General features: G+C 39.3%; 1 protein-coding gene and 2 long non-coding RNA genes across 3 annotated transcripts; 2 read left to right on the top strand and 1 right to left on the bottom strand.

Moving 5' to 3' along the window:
• Positions 1 to 224: 224 nt before the first annotated feature.
• Positions 225 to 1,529, bottom strand: LOC149501056 (uncharacterized). The gene has a single exon (XM_089734438.1). It carries the CDS (start codon positions 1,527 to 1,529, stop codon positions 225 to 227), a length of 1,305 nt encoding a protein of 434 aa, XP_089590564.1.
• Positions 1,530 to 1,598: 69 nt separating this feature from the next.
• On the top strand, positions 1,599 to 4,049 carry LOC149501055 (uncharacterized). Its single transcript, XR_016324436.1, has 2 exons — positions 1,599 to 1,723; positions 2,920 to 4,049. It is a non-coding gene; the product is annotated as an uncharacterized LOC149501055 (long non-coding RNA).
• A 7,419-nt stretch (positions 4,050 to 11,468) lies between these two features.
• LOC149501054 (uncharacterized) lies at positions 11,469 to 12,703 on the top strand. Its single transcript, XR_016324495.1, has 2 exons — positions 11,469 to 12,056; positions 12,382 to 12,703. It is a non-coding gene; the product is annotated as an uncharacterized LOC149501054 (long non-coding RNA).
• Positions 12,704 to 13,495: the final 792 nt, after the last annotated feature.

Raw genomic sequence — 13,495 nt, 5'->3', positions numbered from 1 at the left:
TTTTTTTCTAACTTGTTTCTTATCTCTTAGCCGATCTATTTCTTCTTTGAATTCTTGTTGTACTAACTTAATGCATGTGATAAGCGCGTCTTCTAATTCTTGTGTAGTTATTTCTTTGCTCGTACTTAAATTACTTTTGTATCTTAGAAATCTTTTACAGTAAATAATAGTTTTTAGTAATTCTGGTAACGTATCAAAATCTTCAAACTGAGCGGTAAAAGGTTTTAGGTAAAAGGTAGTTCTTCTGCATTGTGGTAAGTATTTAATTTTATTGGTTTCATTTCTAATTCTGTTTCCGTTATTCCAGGCTTACTGTATATTATTTCTTTTTTGCATAACCACTTGGGCCCTGTCCACCACAACTCTTTCTGTTTCAAGTCCGCCAGCAGCATGCCCCGCGACCCGATGTCTGCAGGATTCTCTTCCGAAGCTACATGGAACCATCGGTGTGTGTTTACATTCTCTACAATTTCTACGACCCGGTTCGCCACGAATGTCTTCCATCTATGAGGATCACCAGATAGCCATGCAAGAACAATTGATGAGTCTGTCCATGCATAGATGTTAGAAGTAGGTATACGCATTGCGTTTTCTATTTGCTTAAGTAACCTTGCTAATAACAGTGCCCCACATAACTCCAGGCGTGGTAGAGACACGGTACGGAGTGGTGCCACTCTAGTACGGGCAGCTAATAGATTGGTGAATACTGAACCATCTTCCCTCTTCACACGAATGTAAGCCACCGCGGCATAGGCTTTCATGGAAGCATCACTGAAACCATGAACCTCGATGTTTTCCATCTGTGTGCTTACTGTGTTTAGCCATCTTGGAATACCTATCTCTTTTACATGTTCAAAGTCTTCTCTTATTGTCAGCCAATCGTGTAACAGCGATTGGTTAATCTCGTCATCCCAGCCAATCGGTTCTAGCCATAGCCTTTGTATGAGTATCTTAGCCAAAATTAAGCTAGGGGCGATCCATCCCAGTGGGTCAAAAAGTCTTTGAATATCAGATAGTATGCCTCTCTTTGTAATACTGCTTGACCTTGCTGGTAAGTTAACTTTGTACTGAAATTGATCCGTGCCTAGGTTCCAAATCAAACCTAGGGCTTGCACATTTCCATCCAATTTAAAATTCAACTGTGCTCGAGATGTACGTTTGTTTGGTTCTATAGATTTCAAAAATTCAGCAGAATTGGATGACCATTTTGATAATACAAATCCACCTTTCTGTAGAATATTATCTACTTCTTGTGCTCTCTTTATGGCTTCAGGAGCACTGCTCTCCCCCGACATTAGATCGTCCATGTAAAAATCTTCTTTAATAATTCGAACAGCCATTGGATGATTTCGACCCTCATCGTCAGCTACCTGGTGAAGCGTTCTTACAGCCAGGTGAGGGGCCGCCGCTGTACCAAATGTAACACGAACCATACGATATTCTTTAATCGGGTCTGTATCATTCTCTCTCCACAAAAGGCGTTGATATCGATCGGCGTCTTCTTCATAAAGTAATATTAGCAGGTACATCTTTTGTATATCACTTGCATAGCAAACACGATGTAATCTCGATCTCATAAGTATATTCCTTAAGTCTTCTTGCAGTTGTGGACCTACAAGCAATTCATCGTTTAGAGAAACGCAGTTGGAGCCCTTCGCTGGACCATCAAATACTACACGTGTCTTAGAAGTTTCTCTGTCTGCGTGTACCACGGCGTGATGAGGTAAGTATACTGATTTTCTCTCATTTATTTCATTCTTAGGTATTTCTTCCATGTAGTTAGCTTTTATGTATTCTTGCATGACCTTTGTATAATCTTCTTTCAGTTTAGTTTCTTTCTAAGATCTTTCTAGCTGAAGTAACCTCTTTCTAGCTATTTCTTTCGTATTTCCATCAATCGAAATTGGATTATTTGTATTAAATGGCAGCCTTACTAGATATCTTCCTTCACTATTTCTCGTATGTGTGCTTTCATATATTGTTTCACATAGCTTTTCTTCCTTTGTTAATATTCTCTTTTTATCATTGTCTATTTCCCAGAGGGATTTCAACATATGATCTATATGGATTTGATGATGAAGGACCAGAAATGATTCATTTTCACGGTTATTATCGATTTCTCCGAAGAGGATCCACCCCAGGTTGGTTTCTTGGGCACATGGAGAACCTGGAGGGCCCTTAATAAGTGTTGGTTGCACAATCTGTGTATACTCTTTAACACCAAGAAGTAAGTCTATAGAACCTGGTTGGAAGTAGTCTGGATCTGCCAGGTTGAGTCCTTCTAGATGTGGCCAATGTGTGACAGTTACAGCTTTGGAGGGGATCTTCGTGGTCAACTGTTTACTCATAACATATGCTTGTATGTTGATTTCGAAGCTTGGATTCCAGCGGGAGCCAATCTTAAGTTGAACCACGTGATCAACGTTAGTCCTAGTAGATCCCACCCCGATGATACTTCCTCTCGCTGATTGCCTGGTAAGTTTGAGCATTTGAGCCGCCTTCTCGCTTAAAAATGAAGCCTGCGAACCTTGGTCTACTAGCGCACGAAGAACAACGGTTTGGTTATGCTCGTTCCTCGTTAAAACCATCGCTGTGGCTAGTAGTGCTGTGCTTTGCTTAGTACTGTGATGTCACGCCACCATGCTATTTATAACCTCTTCTTTCTCTTCTACCCCGTGGTGAGATGCACTCGGTTGATTCCTTTCCTCAGTTTGTGCCGAGTCTTGATAGCGGTGGAGAAGAGTGTGATGCCGTCTTCTACATAAGCGACAGGACATTTGTAACTTACACTGGTAAGCAGAATGCCCAGGCACCAAACAGTTAAAACACAGATTGTTGGTCTTGACATAATCAGCTCTTTCTTTAGGTTGCAGTTTGGTAAAATTCTTACAATGACATAATGTATGTTTTTCTTTACAGAGCACGCAAGTTCTTTCATTTGGCTGTGACGTGGTGGCTGTGGCAGTTAGTAAGTGTGAACGTTCTCTTACAGGTTTGTCACGGCTGCTACAAGTCCCTAACACGGACAATACAAGTTCTAAGGTACGGTATCTTGACTGCAGGAAATCTTTTAAATTCTCCCAAGTTGGTAGTTCGTCCTCTGATTTTGAATAAGCTGTCTGCTCCCATTCTTTGTGAGACTCCGGGTCCAACTTCTGTATCACAAGGAATATAATTATAGGATCCCAGGAGCTCGTAGCTATATTTAAATTTTCTAAATTATTCAAACAATCTGTCGTGACGTCTAATACATTTTTTAATTGATTTGCAGACTGAGAACTAATTTTCTTCTGATTAAATAATTTCTTCAAAACTGAGTTAATTATTAATCTTTTATTTCCATACCTTGACTTCATAATATTCCATGCTTTTTTATAATTGTTTTCCGTGACTTGAACAGGTTTTAATAACGTTTCTGCCTCGCAGCTGACTGTACTCTTAAGATAATGTAACTTTTGTACGTCACTTAAAGCCGGGTTCTTATCCACTAAGGAGGTAAATAGGTCTTGAAACGTAGGCCAATCTTCATAGTTTCCAGTGAATTTAGGTAATTCGATTCTCGGTAACCGAACAAGGTTTTCGGTATCCGCAATAATCTTAGAATTATTTGGTGAGGACGTTAAAGTACTCGGCGCGGCTGCTTGTGTGAAAGATTGCAAAAGATCTTTTAAATCGGCTAACAAGACGAGATACAAATCTTCGAACACAAAGTAATCTTCATTTTGAAAATATGGTAACTCTTGTCTTTGTTCTTTCGGTGTTATTTTTACTAATTGTAGATGCGTTTGCTTAAATATAGTCCAATATTCTTCGATACATTTGATTCTTGCTTCTACATAACCTCTTGTCAATCTAGCTTTTGGACATTTCTTCAAATTAATTTGAGTTTTGTTTAAGAGCGCAGCGGTATCTTCTAAAACGTTCAAAAGTTCATCCATAGTACCGTCCAACCAGAAAACGGAATAAAATTGTAATATTTATAAATTATGTATAAATTATTTGTCTTTAAATCACTGGAAAGTGGTTTACGGTTTACGGAAAACAATATTTTCACTGGCCGGCGTCCATCTTCGATAGCTTGTATGTTCAAAAAATCCGGCTCGAAGGACCAATATGTATGATGTAATTAAGGTTCAATTTTGTTTGCGTACTATCCGTAAAGAAAAACTGTGTGTGGTTGCAACGACATTTATTGTGCGACTGACTTCACTTTTGACAAGTAAAAATATCGTAATTAGCAAAGAGTATAAGGTTAGTAACAACAGTAATTAAAATGCAATAAAACTGAACTTAGTTCTCAAGCGGCCGATTCTAGCAGATAGTCGCTCGGCCGCAGCGAGGAATCAGCGCTGCATTGATTAGATGTCATTTTGTGAGTTTCTTGCTGCATCATTTCAGTGGGTCGCAATTCCTTCCAATGGGGTACCTAGTAGATTCAGGAAGCACTGCTCTTGCTAAGCTGGTGTTAGCAATTCTCTCAATAGAGCCCGTGAGCTCACCTACCGGTCCGCGCTAAGTTGGAATAGCCTTTTACGGCCGTTTTCAATAACCTATCTATCCGTAGTTCCGGTGGTTTCGGTTACTAAATATAGACAAATCTATCCTTTTGTCCTTACTTGCGTTTCAATAACCTATCGACGGATAGCAGTTCCTATCGGATCTATCTATCCATCGTCGGGAGGACGGATAGCCTACTAAAGATAGAACGCTCATAGAAATCGTGCTTACTCCCGTTTCAATATGAATTTTAAGTAACTCTCGGATAGGCGACGCTATCTCTAGTAAGGGCATTCGCTTATCTGTCAAAATCGGCCGGTTACATGTTTATCTTTTGAAAGTAAATCGCTATAATTTAATTAGTGTTTCACTTCATAATGGCATATTGTAGCAGTTATGATAGATATGGAATTATTTCAAATGATGATGGATTGTGATGCAGATAGTGATAGTGAGGCCAATATCATACGGCTAGGAAAATCAAGAACGTCTGAAGTACATGGCTAAGATTTACGAATTACGAATTTGACAATAGTTTTTTGAGCAAAATGTGTTGCGAATGAACACACACACGCACACGCACACGCACACGCTCACACTCACGCACGCACACACACACACACACACACACACACACACGCACGCACGCACACGCACACACAGACACATTTGCTATGTATAATTGGTAGTATTGTGGTATATAAAGTGCTTTTATGGAAGAGCGGATGCTCCTAGTACAGGCTTGCCCGCTTAAAAGGAGACTCCAATCATTGTATTGTTTTGACTCGCTTTTAAAAATAAAGTATTTTTGAATTATTATTTTTTGGTATATAATAAAACAATAACCTGGTAGGTGATTTACCATCATTCTTACTAGATACACACTGATACCTCTAAATTTTACATTTGTGTTACAGATTCAAATATGGGAGAGGAATTTAGAAATAGAAAAGAAGTATTTTCCATGAATGTGCAAGTTGTGTGCAATGCATCATTGATGTTTCAAAATGTTGCTTGGTGGCCTGGGTCTACTCATGATGCAACTATAATTAACCATTCTGATTGAAAAGGTATTTTCTTATTTAGGTATTTATACGAATTTATGATTTGTGTTAATATGACACCACTATAATAAATGATCTATATATCAAGAGAACATTGATAACAAGTTGGACTTGGAATATTGCTGGTTGCTTGCTGATAGTGCCTATCCCCATAGCCCATCTTTTAACACGATGAATTAACCCACATACTCAATCGGAAAGATTTTAAAATGAATCACATATTAAAACAAGAAATACTATACAGAGGTAATTTTTTTTAGTTGAGTTTGATAAACTGTTTTGTAAAAATTAAATCATAAAAGTGAATAATGTATAATTTTCACAGATGCATTGGTGTATCTAAAAGAAGATTCCCTGTATTATCATCTAATTTCACTAACTTTATTAAGGTTGTTTCTTATGTTGGCGCAGCGTTTGCGAGCTTCTTTAAGTTTTCCCATTTTAGTCGAAGTGCGATGGAGTTCGTGGGAAACTTGCGATCGACGAATTAAAATCATTTACAAGGGTTTGGTTTGTTCCTTCAATTTATCGATTGTGGCATTTGTTGCCTTATTATTGATAATTTTATTCGCCGCCACAAGTTCTCCTAGAACTAGAATCATCGTGTCATCTTATTAAAGGGATTTTATGACCTGGTAACTAAGACCTTTAGGTCAAGTCTTATTTTAATTTTAATGATACATAACTTTTTTATATGAAAATGATATTATGAAATGAAACGAAGTTGATTATTATGAAACATGGCATAAAACAAAAATGAAATGGGCCGAGATGATGTGGGATGAAGTATAATCTCAGTAAAATGGTGGTCATTTACTGAGACTTTTTCAGTGGACTTTTTGGAAGATCCCGAGAAATTACGTCCAGCGGATTTGTTTCATTTTCTCACATTTGTGCACTTTAACAGATACTAAACAGTTAATAAACCACCGTTATTACACATTTAATCCTGAAGAACCACTTTAGACAAAATAAAAATAAACCCCACAACTTCACTCCTCGCGTTCCCGCCAAAAAATCCACCCATGGTCTCATCTTTTGTCATTGGTGCTGCCTTTCTTGACTGAAAAAGATATATTTTCTAAACTTGAACTCAAAGTAAAACAAATTATTATCAATGTAGGTAGTTCATAGATACTTACAAAATTCATTTTATTTCACTGTAGCTCTTTAATTATACACACACTTAGAATTATTATAAACGAAAGTTTTAAAGCGTTTTGGAAGCAATTCACCATCGAGTAGGTAAACAATAGAAAAAAAAAACAATAGAAACCGATCAGTGCTCATTGGCATTTGGCAAACGGACTGTCAAAACGTTTCGTTTCAGAATTTCGACTAGGATAAAAATAACAATACGTCCAATAAATAAAAAGAAGACCTACATATATTTATGTTGTTATTACTTTTTGTTATAAACGAATGTATTTATGATGGTCTGCGATATGTTGGTTAAATTATAGTTATTATTTAGAATAAAATAAAATAAAATAAGTCTTGAACCTGATGTTGTTTCGTATTTGCAGTAGAACGAAACGTATCAAGAGGCTCGGATAGATGAGAGGGAAGTAGCTATCTACTGCATAGCAGTGCATCTACTGTTGGTTAAAGATAGATAGCGAAGCACTTATCCGTGATTGTGAAACGCAAACTAAGGATAAACACGTCTTACTAATAATCGGAGATAGCTATCTATCCGTAATCTCAGATAGGTTATTGAAAACGGCCGTTAGTCTACGAACAATTAACTAGGGAAAAAAGTGTGGGCAGGACGCCTGCTTTGTACATTTATAGTCGACAAATAAAAGCGATCGCTCTGTCCCGAGGGTCTCGTAAACAAGAGCTGCACAACTATAACGACCACTGGCTGAGTTCCTCCCAGCGCGGATTCGTACATTTGGAATGGATTCAATTTATTATTTGAGCAACAAAGTTCTTTACAGGAACAAATTATAGTCATGAAACGATTATGTTCGTTGTAAAATGTTTAGTATTCACGTGTTATTTTAATGGTTTTTGATGACGTAAAAACACGACACCAAACCCCTCACGAAGAATATCGGGCAAGGCTATGGCATCAAACCACAGCACAATATAAATAAATAGTGGAATAAGTACATAAGGCGCTCGGTGCACACGTATCCACTCATGGTTGCTGCCTAGCAAGTACGTATGTACTTCGTACTTAGTTCGTATTCGCGGCCAATGCTGATGGGGGCGTAAGCTTATTAGACTTAAAATTACACTTAAAGTTCTTAAGTATCTCAAACATGTTATAACTTATTAACCTTGTGAATTTCAGCGCCTTATTATATCATATTTTTAGTACATTATCCAACGTATGCAGCAACAATACGTAACCTGCGCTTAATCTAATAAAATAATAATTTAAATAGCACACTTTGTAAGGCCAAATATATTTCTAATTGAATTGCACAAGAAAACTGAAAAAAATCACACGCTTAAGCGGGTACACTTCTCCTCAATCGATACGCTTCTACAGACAAGGTTTGAGGGCTGGTATTCCTCACGACCCAATCTCCATCAGAGAAGATCCTCGAACTGAATACTACCTCACCTTCTCCACAGAACAACTCCAAAGAACTTGCATCCAAGAACAGTCTCCACGAGGTCTTTCCGATTGGAACCCATTCCACTTGCCTTACTTCTCCGCTCCTGTTAACAATCACTTTACCGACTTCAGGATCCCACGTCACTGTTGTGACAAGACCTCCTTCTTTACCTTGAATCAGCAACTCAATCTTCTGCTCAAGACATCCTTCTAGAATAATTTCCGCAGTTGGGCCGAATTCTATCGCTTGCTGGGGCTCTAGGTCACCGTTATGGACGCTATCGGTTCTCAGATCTTGGATTCCTTCTAGTGGGTTCATGGTGATCCGCGTGCCAATCAGCTGCAGCTCTCTAACGAGTGTCGTCGTCCCCGCCCAGCCGTCCTCTTCCTCAAGGTGCGGCACTTCCCACATATTGAACCAGCCAATCAAGTACGTCTTGCCGTCGACCTGTATGGTCTGAGTCGCGTAAAAGTCGTGACCGTAATCTAATTCTTGGAAATTCTTATCAGTTTTAAATTTAAAAGTTTCATAGTCGAATTCTCCAATATAGTATCCGGTCTGATACGTGTTCTTGTATCTGTCACCTTTCGGTTCCAAGCCTTGAGGGGACCAGAGGAAAATGGTTTTCCCGCCGAGTTCGAACAGATCGGGACATTCCCACATGTAGCCCATGTCGCCGTCTGATTCTCCCAAGACCGACAAAAACTCCCAATTAAACAGATCCCCTGATCTGTAAAGGAGCACTCTTCCCTGTTTGTTGCTTGAGCTGCCAATGACAACATACCAATGATCTTCGAATTTCCAAATCTTGGGGTCTCTGAAATCAGCTGAATTGTTGGGCACGTAGGAGAGGACTGGATTGCCTTCATATTTGCGGAAGTTAACTCCGTCGTTACTGAAGGCTAGATATTGAGTTTCGTTGTAAAACGGGTCCGTGTCGGTAGTGACGCGACCCGTGTATAGCAGTACCAGGTCATCTCCGTGGACGACGGCACCGCCCGAGAAGCACATTTCGGTTTCAGGGATGAGGGCCGTAGGGAGGTGTTCCCAGTCGATCAGGTTGCTACTGGAAACGTGACCCCAGTGCATCGGACCCCAGACGCTGTCGTAAGGGTAAAACTGATAGAAGAGGTGGAATTTTCCCTTGTAGTATGAAAAGCCGTTAGGGTCATTCATCCAGCCGACGGGCGGGGAGATGTGATAGTGCGGGCGGTACCGCGGATTGATTTCGGCCTTTTTATTCGCGATGTATTCTTCAAGTTCTCCCTTGGCGGTCTCATTTTGCTGACGGAGAGCTTGTCCCAGCGTCACGGCGAGCACGGCGGCCAGCGCCACCGGTGTGCTCCAGGCGAACATCACTAATACTGGTTGGGATTTGCGTGTGGCAGCCACCTTTTATACTCGGCCTGAGAAGCGACCTCCATTTCGATAACATTATCTATGGAGTGTTTCGTGTGTCGCGAGGAGGCGACGCGGTGCGTGACTAAGTTAGACAGTAATGTTTATTTTTTGCTTCAGATCATATTATTATGCAATTATCTAAATTCGTATCGATCGTATTTTAGTCTTCAAGCACCAGTTCAATGTCAGCGATTAAGCTTAAACGCCTAATATTGTGAGACTGGTCTAAACATCACACAGCATGCATATTGAGTGCACAAGCATAAATAGTGCGCTCTTTAATGAAAACAGAACTGTGCAACCCCACCCTCGTCCAATTACTAAGTAGTATCTAAGTAGTACTCAGCGGTAGATCAGCGGTCCTTGGAAGCGCGCAACTGGATCCTTTCCTCGTTTTCCTATCTGACATCCTCCTCCCTCCTCTCTACCCGCTGCTGCATTTTAAACATGCTTACATTAAACATGCTGATGCATTTTTGTCGAGTCACGAAACTAATTCAAAATGCCCATGAATTAAAAATGGCCGTGAATCTTGTATTTATTCTTGTTTAATAGATTCCGACGTAGATAAGTTACGGAAACTGTATAGTTTTCGCGGTCATGGAAGAATAAACGGAGCATCGAATTGTGAATTTGTTATAGAAACTGAATTTGTTTCGTTGTAGTCTTATAGCGACTCTAGCGATGCGACCCGGCGCGGCGCCGGGAGATGGGCGGCTTCAACAAAATTTAAAATTAAAAATGTCCCGAGTATCGATTCAACTTAATTTTCGTGTTCTTGTAAACAACAAGGTGAGAGTGGCGCGGCGAGTTTCATTTTTTAAATCGTAAACAATTGATCGAGTTCTTTGAACAGATGCTGACCTTGCAGAAGTGATTAACATTCATGTTGACTTTTGGGCGTTGAAAACAAATCTTTGTTAACTTATCATAAATGAATGTTAATATATGAAGAAATATAACCGTTATTGCGACGTAGACTTTTTTGAAAACTATTTAGGTGTTTATCTCGCAACTAGATTGTTAATTTTATGTATATTAAAATCACTTTTTGGTAGTACTCGCGCCATTCGCTTGACAACAACGGTGCTGCACCGGCATCTATACGTCTCTGAAACTAAAAAAGCTTAGACAATTGTGAAACTACCGAATATAGTAATCGACCTCATAGTCAGAAGTACCGCCGGCGACTATGTGATCGGTCGCCGAAACAAAACAAAGAAGAATATTGTAACTACCAAAATAAATTTAAATATAGGTATACTTATGTTTTTATTGTCCGTGCAGGCAGATGCAGGCGCATGCAGGCGCATGCAGGCAGACGAGCATACGGCCCACCTTATCATGAGTGGTTACCGTCACCCATGGATGTCAGCAAGCCCAGAGGCAGAGCCAAGCCGCTGCCTACCTCTAGCACGTTAAGTGCGAAACGAGGCCTAAATCACCCCTCATGCAACTTCCTTGTGGTGCGGCAAGGAAAAACGTGAACATCTCTGTCGTGCGAAGGGCATAGCTTTGGTTTGGTCCAGTATAGAAAAGAGATAAATGTATATTTGAGACGCGTTAATAGTCCCGGACTCGGTGGTATACCTACCTTGGTACCCTGATGTCTTAGGCCTCGTACCGCACTGAATTAATATAATTTTAATGCAGTGCGGAACGAGGCTAAAACGTCCCATATCCCCCCGGACCTCGTACCGCGACCGCGACCCAACGCGACTCGCGAGCTTCCCGCGACTAGTGTTGTGCATCACGTCGATTGGAGAGCACGTCCTTTTACATCGCCGAACATGTCTAAACGATGTCGGAAGAAGTTAATTTTAAAAAACCCAGAAACAGAACCAAAAGCTTTGCACTCCCGAAGGTTATACTTATGAGTTAGAGGTTTATACAGGGAATAAAGAATTAGAGCACAGTAATAAATATATAGTGTTAAGATTGATGACAAATCTAACAGAAATGGGAAGAATCGTAATAGTAGACAATTACTACACTTCGTTAGGGCTGGTAGAAGATTTTCTATCACAAAAAACATTTATATGCGGAACACTTAATAAAATACGGAAATATCTGCCAAAGCAAGTTACTAGTTACAAATTGTAGAAAGGCGAAATTATTGGAAAAATGAACAAAAAGGGCGTAAAGGTAATGAAATGGATGGATAAACGGAATGTTTTAATGTTGACGACGTGCAAAGATCACGATGATAACCTGATAGATACTGGAAAAAAGAAGAGAGGAACCGATGAATGCATAAAAAAACCAGGATGTGTTCTGCTGTACAATAAAACAAAAAAAGGCATTGAATTTTCTGACCAGATCTCATCTTATTATACAACGTTGAAGAGAGGAATCAAATGGTGGAGAAAAGTTGTAATGGAGCTAATATTCGGTACAGCGCTAATTAATGCCTGGATTGTGTTTAATTCAATCCAAACTGATGAAAAAAAGTTACCGAAAAGACTCTTTGTGGAGAAACTTATAGACTCTTTTATAAAAAAGGAAATCGATGAGATCCCAGGTAATGTAATGCTCAGATATATTTCTTGACAGTTAAAACAAGTAAACTTTCAATAGGCTGACGATAGTCAACGTGTAGAAGCTTTCATAAACTAAGCCTGACATTTTGTCGTTATTAAGCTATTTATTATTGTTTCCTTTTCGCAAAATTAAATTATTTTGAATTTAAGCTACCTTACCTATCTACTCTTTCAACATTTTAAGCATAAAGCAAACATATTCATTTAATGCAGTTATACATTATCATTGTTATTCTCATATACGATCTAACCTAAGTAACAATGCCAGTTTTATTACGTTATCTTTACATTTTTGTTATTTTTCAGCACCTGAAAGCAGCGCACGTCATTGTCTTGAAAAGGGTGAAAAAAGAAGAAGATGTGTTGGTTGTTACCAGAAATTACGCACATTTTTACGATCTCGTGAAGCTGACAAAAAATCCAAAAAGATTTTGACTCAGTGCTCTCAGTGCAAAAAATCTTATTGTCTACCCTGTTTCAATGAAAAACACTCATAAATAAGTACAAAATATATATTGAGATTTTTTATAAAAAAGTATATTGTTACTGATTTTTTTATGTTAATTCAAGTTCTAATAAGTGTATTTTTAAAGCCCGAGGCAGAATAAATAGGATAGTTTCTTTTCTACTTCTGGTTTTCTTTTTTTTTCTATTCTGTGAACCGCATTAAGACTTTTACACAAAAATAGATAAACGTCGTTGCGTCGATATTATTTTTCCCATCACTAATCTTAGCGAAAATTTACCCTAGTTCAGTGCGTTACGAGGTGTATAAGATCCCATATTTTGTTTTACCAATAATTAATAAACTAGCTATCAGATCCCGGGGCGACGGTACATTAGGGTTCATCAATTCACTGTCTATATCGATAAGGACCAAAATTTTCATTTATCTTTGATTTCGCGCCAGAAAATGGATTTTAGTCTGTTAAAGGAGTTGGGGTCTAATAGACCGCGTGTCGCCCTAACGTCTGGTCACGGTGCGGGCCGATAATACCTCGTGCCGCAGGAACGGAAAGTTTGCAAAAATTGGTGCGGCAACTAACGTGCGTAAATTAGTTTAAATTTCATATAAAATATGTATTTGTCCTGCCCCTAGTCAGTGGGAATATAACACCTAAAGCTGCATTTCACATTTATCCTTCAGCAGCCGAAGAATATTTCGTTAGCGAATCTCCCAGCTACTACGGGTCGTTGCTTGCTTGCGATGGCTCAGAGAACTAGAGATGTGGGTGAAAAGCCTTGCAACACTATCTTAAGTTAGCTCCAAAGCTAGCCATGGGATTGGCGTCAGAACAAATTAGAGCCCGTGATTAACATTTTTTCCTCAACTTTTATTGAAGTAATAGTTTTTTTAGGGCCGGGGCCGAGCCTCCTACCAGGTCCCCGAGTATGTGGGACTCCGCTAGGGACCTGCGTC

Source organism: Bombyx mandarina, chromosome 17 (assembly GCF_030267445.1).
Source record: "Bombyx mandarina strain Sakado chromosome 17, ASM3026744v2".
In the NCBI taxonomy this organism is placed as follows: domain Eukaryota; kingdom Metazoa; phylum Arthropoda; class Insecta; order Lepidoptera; family Bombycidae; genus Bombyx; species Bombyx mandarina.
Note: the sequence above shows the minus strand (reverse complement) of the source record. Positions and strands in the feature narration are given on the sequence as shown.

Excerpts from the sequence above, each read along its gene's own strand:
- LOC149501056 (XM_089734438.1), bottom strand. The coding sequence starts at position 1,529 with ATGTACCTGCTAATATTACTTTATGAAGAAGACGCCGATCGATATCAA.